The sequence below is a fragment of the Ceratotherium simum genome, chromosome 33 (assembly GCF_057802395.1).
Source record: "Ceratotherium simum simum isolate JZ-2026a chromosome 33, ASM5780239v1, whole genome shotgun sequence".
Taxonomy (NCBI): Eukaryota; Metazoa; Chordata; class Mammalia; order Perissodactyla; family Rhinocerotidae; genus Ceratotherium; species Ceratotherium simum.
Genome location: NC_141932.1, coordinates 16,802,708 through 16,821,183, shown reverse-complemented (window position 1 = coordinate 16,821,183; position 18,476 = coordinate 16,802,708). Strand labels below are relative to the sequence as shown.

The 18,476-nt window shown below is 61.9% G+C and overlaps 1 protein-coding gene across 2 annotated transcripts in view; it reads left to right on the top strand.

Annotated features, from left to right (window-relative positions):
• Positions 1–14,849, top strand: part of PPP1R37 (protein phosphatase 1 regulatory subunit 37) — a 40,214-nt gene extending 25,365 nt beyond the window's left edge. Inside the window, exons 2-13 of one of the 2 annotated variants that reach the window (XM_004440146.3) lie at positions 6,475–6,572; positions 7,968–8,013; positions 8,351–8,451; positions 9,112–9,231; positions 9,681–9,831; positions 9,947–10,102; positions 11,525–11,637; positions 12,267–12,408; positions 12,493–12,659; positions 12,766–13,498; positions 14,062–14,152; positions 14,229–14,849. In XM_004440146.3, the coding sequence (XP_004440203.1) occupies positions 6,475–6,572; positions 7,968–8,013; positions 8,351–8,451; positions 9,112–9,231; positions 9,681–9,831; positions 9,947–10,102; positions 11,525–11,637; positions 12,267–12,408; positions 12,493–12,659; positions 12,766–13,498; positions 14,062–14,144 (1,910 nt within the window). In that variant the 3' untranslated portion in view covers positions 14,145–14,152; positions 14,229–14,849. Of the gene's footprint in view, positions 1–6,474; positions 6,573–7,967; positions 8,014–8,350; positions 8,452–9,111; positions 9,232–9,680; positions 9,832–9,946; positions 10,103–11,524; positions 11,638–12,266; positions 12,409–12,492; positions 12,660–12,765; positions 13,499–14,061; positions 14,153–14,228 lie in introns of those variants that run through there. The other variant, XM_087421570.1, reaches the window with a different exon arrangement.
• Positions 14,850–18,476: the final 3,627 nt, after the last annotated feature.

Here is an 18,476-nt window from a genome sequence, read left to right as displayed (position 1 = left end):
ATCAACAGGGCTAACAAGGGGCCTCTGAGAGTGGGCTCCCTCCTGACCGCCTTGTCTCGGCTCAGTCCAGAGCCTTCACAGTGCTCCCCTAGGGCTTCTAGGGATCGTCTGCATACCCCTCCCCAGACAAGAACCCCTGGAGGGCAGGGACCAGCTCAGAGCTATCCCTGTCCCCTTGGCGCCCACACAGAGCTCGGCATGCAGCAGGCCTGGGGCATGTTTACTGAATGAAGAGCCAGATGGTACCTAAGTTGGAATTGTCCTGGGTTAGAAGTCCAACTCAGAGGGGCTGAAGCAGAAAGGGGGAATTTGTTGGTTTATGTGCCTGAGGAGTCCTGAATAGTTTGGCTTCAGGACTGGCTGGATCCAGAGTCTCAAACAGCGTCATCGGGACTCTCTCTTTACCTGAGTCAGCTTTGTTCTCGGGAGGCTTTCTCCTCCTGGTGGGTGCCAGGATGGCCGCCAGCAGCTCAGGAAATGGGAGGCCGCCTTAGCCAGGGAAGAGCGCTCTTCTTTCCCGATGGTTCCAGCACAGGCCCTGGGAGTGGCTGTGGCTGGTTCTACAAGGGTCAACTTCCTGTCCTCAGCCAATCACTGTGACAGGGGCTGTGGACAGAGCGTCTGTCACTCCTGCAAGCTTTGGGGAGGACAGCAGGGAGTGGAGGTAATGTGAACGGTCCCACCCAGGGTGCTGGGATGGCGCCGTGAGGGAGGTGGGGACTGTGCTGGTGTACCCAGGGTGGGCGAAGGGGACGTGGGCAGTCGGTACTTGCACTGGCGTCATGGCCAATTCATCGCTCACTGCGGGGACGGGTTGTGCACCTGACACGAAGTCTACCTGTGGGGCCGCTGCAGGCGTGCAGGCTTCAGCCTCCTGGCTTCCCTGTGTCTTGAGCACCGGCCGGGTCCCCTCTGAGCCAGCCTTCTGCCCCGCACTGTGAGCCCAAGTGCAAGCAGCCTGGTTAGGGGGTGATGTTCCGCAGACCTCCAGTCGTGGGGGCACAGGCCCAGGGAGCCTGCAGGAAAGAGCCCCGAGAGCCGGGTTCAGGTCACCCAGCTGCCACGAGACTCGGTTCTTGTCTGTCGGGTGGGGGCAGGAGGGGCGTGGCAGGCGGAGTGGTGGCAACGGCTGGAGCCGTGGGGGCTTCTGCGCCCTCTTGCTGTGGGCTCTGCCATTGCAGCGGCCGGGCCCCAGAGGCCAGGGCCACGTGCTCTTAGCTGATGGAGGGGATTATGGGATAAGGGACACCCCCATTCCTGCAGAATGACCCAGAACCCTGCTCCAGTGGCTCCCGTCTCATGCGGGAGAGCAGAGTCCTCACCAAACACCACTGTGTCCCCCCTCACCTCCCGCCCCCCGCCCGCCGCCCCGGTCCACATCTACCTCCTCCCAGGGGCCGCTACCCGCTCTCTATTTGTGTGTGTCTGTTGAAGCCCCAGCAGTGAGAGCTGGTCCCTCCCCCCAACCCCCCACTGGTGCTTCCTGGTTTTTGACTCCCACTTGGGTGACTGTGTCTGTCTCTGCCGCCAGCTCCAGGCTGGCAGGCATGGCCTGAATCATTGCCGTCCCCTGGTACCCAACCTGTCCTTGCATCTCGTGGGTGCCCTTGCACCTGTGTGCGTCTCTGTGCCTGTCACCTGATGCCTGGCATTGGGTTTCTCTCTGTCCCTTTGTAGGGCCATAGCCAGAGGTGGGGGTGCAGGCTCTGTGTGCCCCACAGCCAGTGCCTGGGAACCCGTGCCAGCTGCTGGGGCGAGCTGCAGAGCCTCATCCCCGAGGAGGCCCGGCCTGCCAGCTGCCACACAGCAGCACCCCTCTGCAGAGCGCACACCTCCCCTCAGCCCCACCCGGAGGCCAGGGCTCCCCTCAGCCTGCCTCTGCCCCGGCCCTGCCGCCTCCTCAGGCAGTCAGGGTCGTGTGAGAATTAAGCCGAGCTCCAGTGTCAGAGCGAGTCGGCTCTGGGTGTGTGTTCCAACCCTGCCACTCCTGGCTCGGGGACCTTGGACAGACAGTTGGCCCTCTCTGCACGTGCTGCCCCTTATAGAATGGAGATGTAACCATGCCAGTCTCAGGGTCACGGAGCTGGCTACGTGAAGCTACTTTCTGTGCACAGCAAGTGCTAGCGTTGTGCCTTACACAGAGTCAGTTCCCCTCCCTGCAGGTGGTGACCCCTGCCATCAGCGTCACCTTTTTCTCCACTTGTGTCTCCTGCTGAGTCACATCCGGCATGGTGCGGCTACTTAGTGGGTGCCCATGTGTCCCTCACCTCCTGAGACCCTGCAGAGGTCCCTTTCAGAGGGAGAGAGGTCACCGTGACCGTGTCTCAGCCTCCTGGGGAGAAGGATTGGAACTCCGTCCAGTTATTCTGAGCCATCCCCTCTGACATCCCACCCTAGCTCATGACCTTCTCTCTCCCACTCATACCGCCGCCCCCCTCCTCTCTGACGGCCACTGCAACTCCAGCCCCTGCTTATATCAGACTCGCAGGGCGTTAGACTGGGGAGCAGAGCGAACACGGTCGAGCCCTGACCTGAGGCACGCACTCACACGTGTCCCCAGCCTCACCAAGCACACGCTCACTGAACGAGTCAACTCGTTCAGTGAGCGTGTGTGCTCAGTCCTGATCTGAGGGCGGCCTCGTCCTGACTCAGTCACCACAGTTCCCCTGGGAGTTACCACACTAGTCCCATTTCAGGGACAGGGTGGCTGAGGCCCGAAGTTCACACTTTGCTCAGGGTCACAGAGTTTCGGTTGGGAGACAGGATTCGACCCCAGGCACTGTGGCTGCAGAGCCCTTAGCCACTTGGCGAGACCCCACGTCTTGGGTGGGGAGAACTCGAGGTGCCCTGCGTGGGGTCACAGAGTACGAGAGGGGGTCCACCAGGGTTCAGGCCCCAGTCACTTCAGGCCGGAGCTGTGCCCTTTGGAACCTGACCCAGAGCTCCAACCCGGGCCTCTCACCTCGGCCCGGTGCCTCAGGGCCTCTGCCCTTCTCGGTCTTCCTTGCTTTGCACTCCCCGGCCCATCCCTAGTCCAGTGCACAGACTGCAGGGCTTCCTCTTCCCCAGCTCTCCTCCCGCCCCACCTCTCTCCCCCCGCCCCGGGGGTGCGCAGCTGTGGGTGCCGGGCGGCCTCCAGCGTAGTGGGCTGGGGGAGCGGCTCGTGGACTCGAGCCCCGTTTGCTGCAGCGGCCGTGGCCACGGCCCGTGTGGTTAAAGCCGGAGAAGCCGAGGGTGTATGAGCCGAGGCTAGGGGCCTCCTGGGGGGTCTGAGGAGCAGTCTCTCTCAAGGTCCCAGACCCCAGACCTCCGCGGCGTTCTCCCCTTGATCGTTTTGTCACAGCATCACAGATGAATGGTGTGTGTTGGGGCTGGTCCTGGAGCCGGGGTGGCACCTGGCGCAGCGTAAGTGCTGTGTAAACGCTGCCTGTTAGTTCTCTGAACCACCCGGACTGCCGCGTTCTCGCTGTTCTTTCTTAAATCCGTTCCTTTTTTTTTTTTATTTGAATATGTTTCATCTCACTCCCAAGCGATAATTGATGCGAAATGCTGGTTTTGATGTGACAGTTCTTTTTTCTTAATACACTAATGAAACACACGTACACCATGATTGCTAGCAGGTCGTTCCCGAGCCACCTGACACTCCTGCGTCCCCACTGCCAGGCTCGGGGTGCTGCTGGGGACATCGAGGGCTGGGGTGCACTCAGGCTGCAGAGCCCGCGCTGCAGTGGACTGAGCCCTGCTCTTGTTCCATTAGTATCTTTCCCCAGCACTGCCCCCACCTCAGAAGTGTGTCTCGGCGTCAGAGGAAAGTGACAAGATGCAGTTGTCCTTGTCTCCAGGAGTCACCAGGTTGCTCAGGGCCTTGGGCCCTCCCCTTCTCTGAGTATGTCTACCCACCCCCCCCCCGGCTCTGTTTCCCCTTCTGTGAAGGGCTGGGCGGATGTGACCTCCCTGACCTCTGGCTGTGACCTTCTGTGAGGTTGTGCCTGTGTCCAGACTCCATGGACACCTGGCTGAAGGGTTGGCCAGATGGCAGCGTGGATGGTGTGTAGGTGGCCAGGTTAGAGACCTGGGCCTTGGCTCACCAGGAGGCTTCTAGGAACAAAAGCCAACCCAGTGGGCAGGGCTGGGTTGACAGATCCCAGGGGACTTCAGAAGCCCAGCTTGGGCAGTCAGGGAGGGCTTCCTGGAGGAAGGGACGTCAGAGCTGAATACCTGAAGGACTGATCGAAGTTTGAGAGGTGGCTTAGGAGTCTCGTTCCCTTTGGACTGTTTAGGATGCCAAGAACTGCTACTAATGGTACATAGCAGCCCACGTGGGCCCAGTCCCTACTTCATCCTCATCTGATGTGACCAGGACAGCCCATCCTGGGCCTGGGGGCCTTTCCTGAAGCCAGCGTGTCTCTCGGGAGCGGTGTTTTCTCCTTTGGCCATCTGATAAAGCCTGTGGACCCTTTCTCAGAGTGATGACTTTTAAAGGCAAAAGATAGGATTACAAAGGGTACCAGTCTAAATACAGTTAGCTAAATTTGTTTCTAAGTTGTAGTCTAGTGTGTGTGCTCGTCCTTCCTCACTGACACATGAAATAAGAGGATATAGTGCAGCTCTGATGGCGACAGCTCTCACGGTAGCAGTGGGCACTCAGTCTGCAGTCACTGTCACAGGATACGAAAACACCTGCCGTTTCTGTTGGTGACAGAGTTGCAGGGTCTGCTAAACACTCTATCTTTTCTCTCTCTTTTTTTTGCCTATGTTAATAAGAAGGAAATGCTAAATTTCATTTCAGTGCAGTTAGTGAAAATAAAGAGGTCGTTTTTCCCCATCTGGACTCCTTGGGGGTCAGTTGGCCCTGCTTGGTTGGACTCACTGAGGCAGCTGCTTGAATCTCACGGGCAGGGCCAGGTCCTGTCCCCCCAGAGCTGGGGACCCCCAGGCACACGGGCTTATATTGGAGAGCCCCCTCCCTAGCTCTGCAGGTGGGCAGCCGACACCCGGGTGGGCTGCTGATCGCCTGCAGCTCCGCCCGAGGAGGCCTTGAGGGCAGAGGACCAGGCCTGACCTCTGGGAGGCTGGGCCTCTGTCGGCCTCTTTCCTCCAGCACAGTGGAGAGTGTTCACCTCTGCCCCGCACCAGCCGCCTGGCCCCAGGGAGGCAGCTTCCCGTCCCTGGACCTCGGTTCTCTCCTCGCCTGGATGAGATCAGGGCTGCAGGGCCCCTGCCAGGGTGACGGCTGGAGGGAGGCTCCACTGGACATGCTTACCCAGAAGTTCTGTGGGGGCTCCTGCTGGCCCCCAAGGACCAGGCCAGGGTGGCCAGCAGGGTGAGGGTCGGCCGAGAGGGGCTGCCAGAAGGCCCTTTCCTGGCCATTCCCTGTCCCCCGGTGCCCCTCCCTCTGCTGGCCCCAAGAGCCTTCTATACCAGGCCTGACCCTGTCCCTCCCCTGCTCAGAGCCTTTCCTTCGCGTTCTCCTGGTTGCCCTGGGGCAAAATCCAAGATCTAAATGCCAAAACTGAGAACAGTGCAGATGTGTCTCCCGGAGAGCGCGTCACACAGTTACTGTTCAGCTGGAACGGGACCAGAACTCAGACCCTCATGCTCTGGGGAGAAGCCAGCCGCCGGAGGCCACGGACTTTCTGTTTATCGGCATTTGTATGCACTGTCCCAAGAAGACAAATCTGGGCAGACAGAGAGGCCAGCCTAGCCCTCCCCACGGTGATGGGCGCTGGGCTCCCCAAGGACGGGCGCCGTGCAGCTCTTGGGTCTGGGCTGCATGTCTTCCTTGGTTCTGTGAGCTGTTGCCTATTGCCCTGGGGCCCCGGGGCCGCACCCGGTCTCCTCTCACTGCTGCTGTGTCCCTGAGACAGGAGGCCCAGCCCCGGGGAAGGTTTCACTGTTGAGGGTGTTTCTGGAGTGGGGCGGGGTCACGTGGCATCGCAGTCAAGAGCGGAGTTCGAATCCGGGCTCCCCTACTTACCAGCTGTGTGGCCTTGGGCAAGTGCTTCACCCCTCTGAGCTCAGCTTCCTTGTAGGGTCGAAGTGCAGATTCATTCTCTCATCCAAAAAAAACAAATCAAATGCCTGCTCTGGGCCTGGCCCTGGGCTGGACAGCGGTTGGGGACATGGTGGTGACCAAGACAGCCCCAGCCGTGCCTTTCAGGGACTCCTAGTGGGGGAGACAGCTGACAAGTAGAACAGTCGTGTGATGTTCGTTGTGTGATGTTTGTGTGAAGGTGCTGGGGAAGATGTCGGGGGGGGCTGCCTTGTTTTGGGGGTGCCTGGGGCACTTCTCCAGGGTCACAGCGGCAGCGAGGGGCCTGGGCAGGCGGGAGGCCAGAGCTCAGTGGGTTGTTGGAGGGGGCATTTGTCGTGGAGGCTGAGGGGGAGGGGTGCTGGCTGGGGCCCGGGGGCAGGAGGGGGTGAAGGGCCCGGGTGTGGAGAGTCACGGGCTGGGGTCCGCTCTCTGTGCTGCAGCCCAGAACGTGACCGTGGATGAGGTCGTCGGCGCCTACAAGCAGGCCTGCCAGAAACTGAACTGCAGACAGATCCCCAAACTGCTCAGGCAGCTGCAGGTGCGCCGGGCGGGGGGCGGGGGGCCCCGGGGCGAAGCTGGGCCTCTGCTGTCTCCCTGAGCAGGAGAGGGCGCACGAGGCCTGGCCACCCCGCCAGGGCCATGCAGATGACGGCTCTGAAAATCCTCTGTTCAGTTGTGAAAGTAGTCAGGCTCCTCATGAAGATTTCAACACTGTAGAACTATATAAAGTAAGAATTTCAAGTATCTTGCACTCCTCGAAGAAATTCTGTTCCCCAGGCCATGTATCTGATATTTATTCTTAAAGTCTAAATTACAAAAGTAATATATATTCTCTAATCTTTTAAAAATTAAAATACTACAGACGTGAAAAGCAAATCCACTTCTCACTTCTTGCCCAAGTCCTGGTTCCAAGGAGCGCCCACTGTCGACAGCATGGGGTTTTCATGCTCTGGTCTCTCCTGTGGGCTTGTAAGAGGGCAGGTCACTCCCCAGAGGTACACAGACACAGAGTAGTTTCTGTTTTTATATGAAGAGGGTGTTACTGTACCTGTGGCGTGCCCGCCCAGCCTGGCTGTGCTGGTAATGCACTGCCTTAGTGCCTTCTCTCTGGATGGGTCATTCTAGAATGTACCAAGGTTGCTTGTTTCTAGGGTTGTTGCTCCTGTAGCGCTGCTGTGAGCAGTCATGCTCACTGTCCATCTCTGCACACCTGGGTTAGGGGTTCTGTGGGGTATTCCAGAAGGGCTTGTTGCCACGTCCAGGGAAAGATGGCCGCTCAGGGTGGGGGCCAACAGTGTAGGCCTTGGAGCCTGCTGGCCTGGTTCAGACCCAGCCTGCCCCTTACTAGTGAGTGACCTTAGGCAAGGCCGGGCCTTAGCCTCTTGTCTGTACATGGATTCATCCCAGCCCACACCCCATGGCGTGTGTGGAGCGCAGAGAATAGGACCTGGCACCGTGGGGGATGAGGTAGGGCTCAGAGCTGGGAGAGGCCTGGGAAGATGTCTGATCCATGTCTTTGCTCCTCTTTATGGAGCACACGTTGTGTGCCATGCTGGATGCCTTGCCGTCACCCTCAGGCCTCTCAGGCCCCAAGCTGTCAGCCCAGCCTTTCTGGCCTTAGCACTTGCCTCACAGCCTTTGCACTGGCTGTTCCCTCTGCCTGGAACGTCCACCCCAGAGATGCCCAGGACCCACTCCTACACTTCATTCAGCTGGGCAGAGGGGCTGCACCCAGGCCTACCTGGCCCCAGAGCCTGTGAGGGCAGAGCTGCCCTGTTCTGTGAGGCCTGCGCCCCTACCCCTACGCCAGAACACTGCCTCACCTCAGAAATAACAGAGCCAGGTCAGAACCCCACCTGCCCCACTGTCGGGGTCCAACCTGGCCACTGCAGGTGTCCTCCTGCCTTACCACCCGTCCACTCTGCTTTCCTAGGAGTTCACGGACCTCGGGCACCGCATTGACTGTCTGGACCTGAAAGGTATGTGTCTAGACAGATGCCGGGAGCCCTGGGGTTGTGGGCAGGGCTGAGTCTCCCTGGAGCGTGGGAGCGTGGGCCTGGGCCTGCCTGGAGGCGGTAGGTCCTGCCAAAAGAGGAGCTGGGCGGGGCAGGGGCAGGGCCTGAGAGGAGTGGGTACCCCCCACCAGGTGAGGTGGGTGCAGCCGCCGAGGGGAGGGGCGGGGGTGGGGCGAGGGCGCTTCCTCCCTCCCTTGGCCTGGAGCCCATGTTTCCACCCACCCCCCACCACACACTTGAGCATGTGCACACACGCGCAGAAGCACACTCACAGGTATGCACATGCTCCATCTCATCCCAGGTGAGAAGCTCGACTACAAGGCCTGCGAGGCCCTGGAGGAGGTCTTCAAGAGGCTGCAGTTCAAGGTCGTGGATCTGGAGCAGACGAACCTGGACGAAGATGTGAGCAGCCCCTGCCACGGCCATGCTCTCTCTCTGAGCTCCCTGGCCCTTTTGAGGGTTGCAGGGGAGGGGCGCTTGGGGAGGGAAGCCCCAAGGACGAAGACTGGGTGGACCTCTTGAAGGATAGAACGGAGATAACGTGCAGTGTGACCTGAGTGGATGGGGGAATGTTGGGGCTCCGGGGTGGGGCCCAGAGAAGGGTCTCCTAGACCCACAGGCAGGGGCTTTGTGAGCAAGGGAGAGACTTAGGGAGGCATGGGCCACCAGGAGGCTTTCCAGGACCCCCCCTGGGGATCACAGTGTCTGCAGGGGGAAGTTTGAGAAATGTTCTGAAAGCAGCCTCCCCATGGAGGCCTAGGTGTCCTCACCTTCTCACATTCGGAGACCACCAGGAACCCAGGGAGAGGGGTCCTGGAGAACTGAGGCCCAGACCCAGGGCCGCCAAACGCCTGTCCTGGTCACACAGCACATTGGTCAGGACCACGAGTGGGAGGGGTGAGAGAAGGCAGGTTGACTCCAGCAGGAAAGGGGAAGGGTGGTCCCGTAACCTGGAGGTCCTGGAGCAGCCTCAGGGCTCTCCCCAACCCCCCATCACTCAGCCCAACCTCCTGGCCTCCCCCGGGCCTCGACCTGAGCCCGAGCCCTGTTGCTCGCCCCCAGGGAGCCTCTGCACTCTTCGACATGATCGAGTACTACGAGTCGGCCACCCACCTCAACATCTCCTTCAACAAGCACATCGGCACGCGGGGCTGGCAAGCCGCCGCCCACATGATGCGCAAGGTGGGCACCTCTGCCCGCAGGCTCCAGGGTGGAGGGGGCTCGGGCACAGAGGGGTCCAGCGCTTTCCCAGGGCACTGCGCCCTTAGGGCCTGGCTCCAGGAGCCCTAGGAGTGTGGGCCATTGGGGGTGCTGGGCCCCAGCTTCAGGCGGGTGGGAAAGCGGTGGCCAGAGGTGCCCTGGCCCGTTCTCTCCCTACAAACGCTCTCCTTCCTCCCTCCCCTGCCCGGATCGTGTCCCTTAGAGGCGGCTGTAGTCGACCCCATTGCACTCCCATGCAGGGCTTCTCTGCCACACAGCTGTCAGGGAGCTTGGCTGTCACCTGTGCTGCCTCGCTCACCCTGGGACCCCAGCCTGGGGCTTCCCTCACCAGCCACAGGGACGCGGGATGGGAGCCCCCCTGCTCAGGGAGGGAGGGGGCCAGCCTGACCCGGCCTGCCCCCACCCCCAAGACAAGCTGCCTGCAGTACCTGGACGCCCGCAACACGCCCCTGCTGGACCACTCGGCTCCCTTCGTGGCCCGTGCCCTGCGCATTCGCAGCAGTCTGGCCGTGCTACATCTGGAGAACGCCAGCCTGTCGGGCCGGCCCCTCATGCTGCTCGGTGAGCCCCAGGCCTGGGGGAGGCTGAGCTGTGACGCGCAGCCCGCTGGTGGGCCGGGGCTGTTGCCTGGGTCCCTGGGGCCTGCCCCGTCACAGCCCCTCCCCTGCTCCCCCAGCCACGGCCCTGAAGATGAACATGAACCTGCGGGAGCTCTACTTGGCTGACAACAAGCTCAACGGCCTGCAGGACTCAGCCCAGCTGGGCAACCTGCTCAAGTTCAACTGCTCCCTGCAGATCCTGGACCTCCGCAACAACCACGTGCTGGACTCAGGTGTGTGAGGGGTCCGCCCACCCCACCCCAGCACTGTGGTCCCGGCCGGGTGCTCCATGGTGCTGGAGACACGGTAGTGGCCGAGACCATCCCAGCCCTGCCCTCATGGGCCTCACAGCCCAGTGGGGGACACGGACCATCCTCAGGCAGTGGTGACCCAGACTGGGCAGGGCTGGGCTGCAGGAGCCCAGGGGGGTGTGCAACCCAGCCGTGAGGCCAGGGAGGGCTTCCTAGAGGAGGGGACAGCTCAGTGGAGACCTGCAGGATGAGGTGCGGTGTTGAGCAGATAAAGTAATTACACTCTGGGAAAAGTGCCCTGGAGGAGACAAGATTGTTGGGATACAGGGTCAGCCGGTGGCGATGTAAGATGGTGCTGGGAGGGGCCTCTGGGCAGCCCTGCAGAGGCTGAGAGCAGAGCCAGCCTTGTGAGAAGCCTGTGGGGAGAATCCAGGCAGAGGGAGGAGCAAGTGCCAAGGCCCAGAGGTGGGAAGGAGCTTAGATGTCGGGTCTTTGGGGAGAAGCCCTGGTGAGCCAGGAGGTGAGTAAGAAGAGAAGAGGGAGCTGTCAGTGGGGCCTGTCAGCGCAGGAATGGTTTTTTTTTGTTTTGTTTTTTTTGTGAGGAAGATCAGCCCTGAGCTGACATCTGCCGCCAATCCTCCTCTTTTTGCTGAGGAAGACTGGCCCTGGGCTAATAGCTGTGCCCATCTTCCTCCACTTTATCTGGGACGCCGCCACAGCGTGGCGTGACAAGCGGTGCGTTGTTGCGCGCCCAGGATCCGAACCCCGGGCAGTGGAGCGTGCGCACTTAACCCCTACGGCACCAGGCCAGCCCCTCAGCGGAGGAATTGGATTCCACCCTGGGAGGGCGCTGGGACCTGGGGCGCTATTGGGCAGGTCCCCTGGCCTCAGTGAAGAAAGGGGATGGGCAGAGTGGGACAGCGAGGCCAGTGCCTTCCCCCCGGGCGGCCAGGCCCAGTCCCCACATTTGCTGAGCACCTGCCACCTATGCTCACAGCTGTGGGACAGAGATCTCTGCCTCAGGGAGAGGAAGCTAAGATAAGTTAATCAGGTGTCTCTGGTGAGAGGTGCTCTGGAGGAAAATAAAGCAGCGATGGTGGGCTCGGAGGGCTGTCACGTGAGAGGGCAACATTTGAGCAAAGATCTGAAGTGGCAGGGAGGAATGTTCCCCGCCCAGGGATCCCAGGGATCAAGGGAGCCGTGTTTGGCCTGAGGCAGGGGTGTGGCTGCAGGAGGCGGCAGGCCAGAGCATTGGGCCGCCAGGGCAGACTGCGGTGAGGGCGGAGCCCCGGGAGGGGGAGCAGAGGTTCTGAGTGCTGGGGGGAGGGGGCAGTTGTGCCCACACTGGTGTCCCCTGGGGAGGCGCCTGGACCCTAGATGGGACTTGCCATGGGCCTCCCCCAGGTCTGGCCTACATCTGCGAGGGCCTCAAGGAGCAGAGGAAGGGGCTGGCGACCCTGGTGCTGTGGAACAACCAGCTCACACACACGGGCATGGCCTTCCTGGGCGTGACACTGGTGAGTGCAGTGGAGAGGGGAGGGAGGCACCCCGGGCCTGGCTCTCAACACCATCCTCTTCCATCCGACCCGGCTCCCGGCCGTGCTCATCCTGCAGCTTCTGGAACCTTTAAATGCTGTCGTCAGCCCTCATGTCTTTCCTTCAGCCCCACGCCGTCTCTGCCCTGAGGAGAGTAGCCCTTCTTTCCTTGTCTCTCTGCATTCAGCACTGTAGCCTAGAACTGTGCTTTGTAGCGGTGACAATGTTTTGCATAGAGATTTAATATTTCTGGAAGCCTTCAGTAAGGCTTAGGTGTTTTTATAGTGCAGTGTTTAAAGCCAGTCTGCAGGGTGCAAAGACTCCCACCCAGGTTAAGAATGGCCCACGCCGGGCCTGTGCCGAGTCCTCGGGATGCTGCGGGGGCGGGCCCGGGCTGTGGACGTGGGACCTGGCTGGACATGTGGAGGCTGGGGCGTGGACAGGGCAGCTGGCCCTGGGGAGACTGCTGACAGCATGAGGGCTTCGGCCTTGAGCAGGAACGTGCCGGCGCTCTGACCTGGCGGCACTGCTGAGCAGTGAGCCTGCGGGTTGGCCTCTCTTCTGACTGGCCTTCTGGGCCTTTCCTGACTCTCACATGCTGCCCCTCCAGCCGCACACTCAGAGCCTGGAGACGCTGAACCTGGGCCACAACCCCATCGGGAACGAGGGCGTGCGGAACCTCAAGAACGGCCTCATCAGCAACCGCAGCGTGCTGCGCCTTGGCCTGGCCTCCACCAAGCTCACGTGCGAGGGTAGGGCGCGGGTGGGCAGGGGCCGGGCTGGGGGCGGCCAGGCGGGCATGGGCCCTTGGCCAGCCCCTGCGGTCCCCCTCCCAGGCGCGGTGGCGGTGGCGGAGTTCATCGCCGAGAGCCCCCGCCTCCTGAGACTGGACCTTCGGGAGAACGAGATCAAGACGGGCGGGCTCATGGCACTGTCGTTGGCCCTCAAGGTGAACCACTCCCTGCTGCGCCTGGACCTCGACCGAGAGCCCAAGAAAGAGGCGGTGAGCGGGCTCTCCCTGCGGGCTTGCCACGGGTGGTGGGGGGCAGCCCCGGGCCCCTCAGGGACGGGCGCCCAGAGCCCTAGCAGGCCGCTCCGCCCGCCCGCAGGTGAAGAGTTTCATCGAGACACAGAAGGCGCTGCTCACCGAGATCCAGAATGGCTGCAAGCGGAACTTCGTGCTGGCGCGGGAGCGGGAGGAGAAGGAGCAGCGGCTGCAGCAGTCAGCCTCCATGCCCGAGATCACCGTCACCGAGCCCCCGTCCCACGAGGAGCCCGCCGACCAGCCCGCCCCGGCTCGGGAGAACGGGGCCCCGGGGCCTGGGCCTGGCCCGGATTCGGACTCAGACTCAGACTCCGAGGGCGAGGACCGGGAGGAGGATGGGGAGAGGGCGCAGGCCCCCTGCCCCGCCCTGGTGCCCCCCACGGACTCCCTGTGCCCTGGGGACAGGAGCCCCCCTGGCAGCCCGTCCTCCCTCAGCGAGCAGCGCATTTCCGTGTCCAGCCCAGGCCGGGGTCACAAAGTGTTTGTGGTGACCCGGGTGGAGAGTCCACCCGAGAGGGCAGAGCCCCCCGTGCCCCCCTCCCCGCCATCCCCACCCACCCCTCCTTTTCCGCCCTTTCCCCCTGCCTCATCCTCCCCACCCCCCTCGCCTGCCCTACTGCCAGCTGAAGCCGTCAACACTCGGGACCTGGGGTCATCAGAGCCTCAGCCACTGGCAGAGCCACCTCAGCCAGGGCCACCCCTGCCCAACGGCCTGAAGCCCGAGTTTGCCCTCGCACTGCCCCCAGAGCCACCCCCGGGGCCTGAGACCAAGACAGGCAGCTGTGGCCTGGAACATGGTGAGAAGAGCTCTGAGGCTGGGGGACAAGGGGCCCCTAGGCGCTGAGTGTGAGCCCAGGCAAGCACCTGCCCGTGGCTAGGCCTGTTTCCCCCTCTTTAAAATGGCCCTTGGGGCCGGCCCCGTGGCTTGGCGGTTAGGTGCGCGCGCTCCGCTGCTGGCGGCCCGGGTTCGGATCCCGGGCGCGCACCAACGCACCGCTTCTCTGGCCATGCTGAGGCCGCGTCCCACATACAGCAACTAGAAGGATGTGCAGCTACGACAGACAGCTATCTACTGGGGCTTTGGGGGAAAAATAAATAAATAAAATCTTTAAAATGGCCCTTGAAGGGACAAGATGAATGGGACATGATTCTCGGTCCCCACCTTGCTTCCTGTGGATCCTGGGAGTGCTCCCTGGGGGAGGGGCTTGTGAGGTTTGTCAGCTAGAGTCTGATGGTCTCAGTGGTCCCCGGGGCCTGTGCTGCCCTGGGGGTCTGGCTTGAGCAGGGCTGGTGGGGACGGGCTGGGCCCCTGATCCCCACCGCCCTGACTGGAGGCCACCTGCCCGCTCTCCCCTTGCAGAACTGAGCTGCTCCAAGAACGAGAAGGAGCTCGAGGAGCTGCTTCTGGAAGCCAGTCAGGAATCTGGGCAGGAGACACTGTGACACTTTAGGTGAGCGAGGGCCGGGCTGGGGGTTGGGGGCTGTGATAGAGCCCTGGCTCTGACGGGCCTCAATCTCCTCCCCAAGTTCTTTTTTTCCCTTCGGTCTTCGATGAGCTGAGGCCAGAGCCATGAGAATCTGCTCACCCTCACCCCAGTCTTCCTGAGGCCCGGGACGCCAGGGGTGTGGGGGCCTTTCTGGGGACCCCCACCCCCCACAGCAACACTACATGGGGTGCAGGAGCTACAGGGGCCTCCCCGCCCTGACTTAAGCACTTCTGTCTATGTGTCCAGCACTCGAAGACTCTGGCTGGGGGGTGGATTGGAGGAGGGGGAGGAGGTCTCCAAGGACTTTGGCCACAGGCCAGGCGCCTTTTCCGGAGGGGCCTGTCGGGCCAGGCTTGCCTGTCCGGGGCAGGAGTCCTGGGTGGTGGTGGGATGGTCCCCGGTGGCCCGGGCACAGGCCCAGGCAGGAGGCGTGGTGCGGTCGGGCGGTGAGGGACGGTGGTGGTTGACATTGGCAGAGCAGCCCTCGACAGGGTGCGGGCCGGGGCTAGGGTGGCGGGGGGGAGATCGGGGCAGAGGATCAGAGCTTTCTTTTTCTTAAGTGCAATAAATCTATCAGGGAGCTCGGGTGGGGAGCAGCCGGGATCTGGAGACCCTGATGTCCAGGCCACTGAGGCTGCGCCCTGAGAGGCACTACAGCCGGGGGAGGGGTGGTGGGGGGGTGGGGAGGGCTACTCCTGTCGGTGCAACTCTGTTCACACCTTTTCTAATAAACCAGAGCTGAGTTCACCCTTCGCCTGCTCTCTGCTTGTGCTGGTCCTGGGAGCCCCTGCGGGGGTTTGGGGCACAGGGAGCGGGGCGGCCAGGGTCCAGACAGCTCCCAGTTCCAGAGCATCTGTTGGGACATGAACCAGGCGTCCCCCAAAGGAATACCGGGAGGCTGGGCGGGCAAAAGCCACGTCTTCCCACCACATCCCCGCCTTCTCCAAGGAGCCCCTTCTCTGTGTGTGTCTGCGCTCTTGTATCTGATAACAGCTGCCTCACGTCCAGTCCAGTCAACACTCGCCTTCTTTCAGAGGGAAACCACCCTCAGACGCCTTCCAGCTTTAGGTCTAGGTTCTCAGGGTGATGGATACAGCGCTCGGGTTCAGAAGGCCATTCCTCTGCCCGGTCACCTCTGGCTCGGGAACAGACACAGCCTGTCCCGGTGGCCCCAGACGTTCAGGCGGGAGGGCGCCCCCGGCCCTGGAGGGCGCAGCGGGAGGGCTGTGGGCATTTCTGGGAAATCAGAAAACAAGAGCCACCCAAGGGGCGAGGCCCTTTCACCCACCGCTTCTCCTGCGTGGGAGGCCGACCCGGGGTGGGCAGAGGTGCAGTGGAAAGGTCGTGAGGATGACAGTGTCGCTGACTCGGAGCCCTGGGACCGCTCGGCTCCTGCACAGACCCAGGAGCCTGCCCTCAGCTGCCTGGGCGTCGGGGTGGACACCTTCCTGCTTCAGCCACGGTCGGTTTGCTCTTCAGTCACAGGCGGCTACCCGTGTCCTAACTGCTCCCAGGACAGCCAGTTACGAGTCCCGTCTGGGCAAGGGGTTCCGGGGAGCCACGCACATCAGCCACCCGCCCTGGCCCATCCTGTGTCCTAGTCCTGCCCTGTGGGCAGCAGCGTCCTCCAGCTGGTGCCCGCTGTGGCCGCATGTGAGGTGGGGTTGGACAGGGCTCCCCTAGGCTTCCCTTACTTCAGCCCCCTTCTTGGGAGATGGGGGAGTGTGAGGTTTGTCTCAGGATGCTGAGAAACCACAGTCCTGTGCCAGGCTGGCATCTGTCAGAACAGCCCCCAAAGCTGAGTAGGCCTTTGGTCAGTTTTAGCCGTTGCCCAGGAACCAGCCCCAGTGGGGACTGTGGGTGGCAGTGTTGGCTGCTCGCCCATCCCCTTTGCCCTCTGCCTCCACCTCCAGGCTGGGTGGTCAACAGGCTGGGCTGGGGGAGTGGGGCGGGGCTCAGCTTACCTGTCCCTCATGTGGGGCCTGTGAGGGGCTGGGGTCCTGCTCCCAGCCTGTCCCTGCCCTTGCACTAAATTTAGATGGGGTGAGGAATTAGGCCTTTCCAACCCTCAGGGTTGAACTGTGTCCCCTACACTCACACACAGATACATGAAGTCCTGACCCCCACAGATCTCAGAATGGGACCTTCTTTGGAAATAGGGTCTTTACAGAGGTATCGAGTTAAAATGAGGTCAGAGGGTGGCCCCTGATCCAATATGACTGGTGTCCTTGTAAAGAGGGGAGATGAGGACACAGAGACAGACATGCACGGGGGGGAAGATGATGTGAAGACACAGAGCATCCTGTGACGGCGGAGGACGGGAGTGACGCAGCCACGAGCCCAGGACGCCAGACTGCCAGCAGAGCGCCAGAAGCTGGAAGAGGCCGGGAAGGACTGCCCTGCAGGTTTCAGGGGGAGCACGGCCCTGCCGACACCTTGATTTTGGACTTCTGGCCTCCAGGAGTGTGAGAGAATAACCTTCTGTTGTTCTCAGCCACCCCGTGTGTGGGCCTTTGTTACAGCAGCCCCAGGAGACAGCAACTCTGCCGTGCTCCTAGTTTTCCAGGTCTGAGGGGTCCTGGATCACGGGTGGATCCCCTCGGCCAGGTATTTTCTTTCCTTTGCCTTCGGCCACCCAAGCATTGCCGGAGCTTGTTGTGAAGGCACAAGGAGTCTGTCTTATTGCTTGGCTAGATGCTGTACCAGATCTTAGAGATCTCGACATCCTAACGCAGGAGACGTTTATTTTCAAGCACGTGGGTGTTCAGGGGGCAGGCAGCTGTTCTCCACGAAGTGGGCCCCTCCCCCCTGTAGCTCTGCCACCCCCTAGGGCTCAGGCGTCCCTGCACCCAGCAGGCAGATGGGAGGAGGAGCGGGCAGAGGGCAGACCTCGTAACTCCTTGCCAGGGTGGGAAGGGACACACATTTCCGCTCCCTTTTGTCGGTGAGAACCAGCCCCAGGCCTCAGCTGGGTGCAGCTTCCCAGCAGAAGCCCCCCACTCTCGAGGGGCTGCAAGCGCTGGGGGACAGGGAGCGTCTTGGCCTCCCCCAGCCACTCCAACTTCCTCTTTTGTTTTGTTGTTTAACAGTCTCCAAGAACTCGAGCTTTGGCAGGCCCGTGGTCAGAGTCAGAGAAACAGGCAACAGTTTGGCCACGGCTGGGCACCACGTAATGAGGACCACAGCTTCCTCCTGGGGCTGGGAGTCCTCAGTCCCCTCCTAACCTCCAGCCAAGTCCACGGTTGGTCCCGTCTGGTAGCACCCACTCCTGGCGCCAGTTTGTTTTCAGCGTGGACTCCAGGTGCTAAGAAACAGAAGCCCAAGTCACAGGCTTAAGGGAGGCGCAAGGGAAGGCACGATGGCTCCAACAGCACGTCTACAGAGAGTGCCACGAGGACCTGAGGGTGTCTCTGTGGGGGCTGCTTTTGGGGTGGGCTCTCCCCACTGTTGGAAAACGTCCCCCCGCAGGTCCAGGGTTAGCCCCCCAGCTCAGCCACGCCAGGACTGAAGACCAGCCTCCGTCCTGGCAGCTCCCAGTCACAGGTTGGCTCTGCCCTGCATCCCCTGTGAAGCAGTCATGGCCGGGGCGTTGGGGTGCTGTGCGCAGCCTTGGAGCCAAGGCATGTGAGCTCAGTACCCGCACCAGGTGGCGTGGCCTGAGGCTGGGTGCCTTCGCAGAGCTCTCAGCTCGCTCTGGGTTTTCCCCTCAGCCCTCAGGGCCCTGGCTCAGAAGTCATGCCCTCGACCTGGGGTCACACAGAGTATCTTTAGTGTGGGCCCCCCTTTTCCCCCTGGGCTGGGCCTGGCACACCTCGGGCCTGAGTGTGTGGATTTGAGCAGTGAGGAATGGGAAGCCGCCGGGAGGAGGGACACCCCATCCTAGGTCTCTGTCCTGCTGGTGGACGGGGAAGGTGGTGAGCCGTGAGTGCAGCCCTGGGAGAAGCCCCAGCTCAGCCTGGCTCTCCCTCCAGCTCTGTACATCCTGCATGTGCCCCCTCCTCCTCACTTACCTGTCCTCACCAAGGGCACATCAGGGGGCCCTTAGGCAGCCCTGGAGTGACCCGTAGGGTAGGCATCCTCTGGACAGTGACTTGTCTGCTTGCCTCACTGCCTGAGGTGCCAGTGAGTCCTAATTAACCCATTATGCCGGGGTGGAGCCACCCGAGAGTGGAGCAGCCTGCTGAGGTCACTGGGGACACCACCCTCGGAAATGCCAGCTCCTGCCCTGCCCACAGAGGGGCGGGCTAGGGCATGGGGACAAGGACCTGGATCCCCCGAGGCCTGGGTG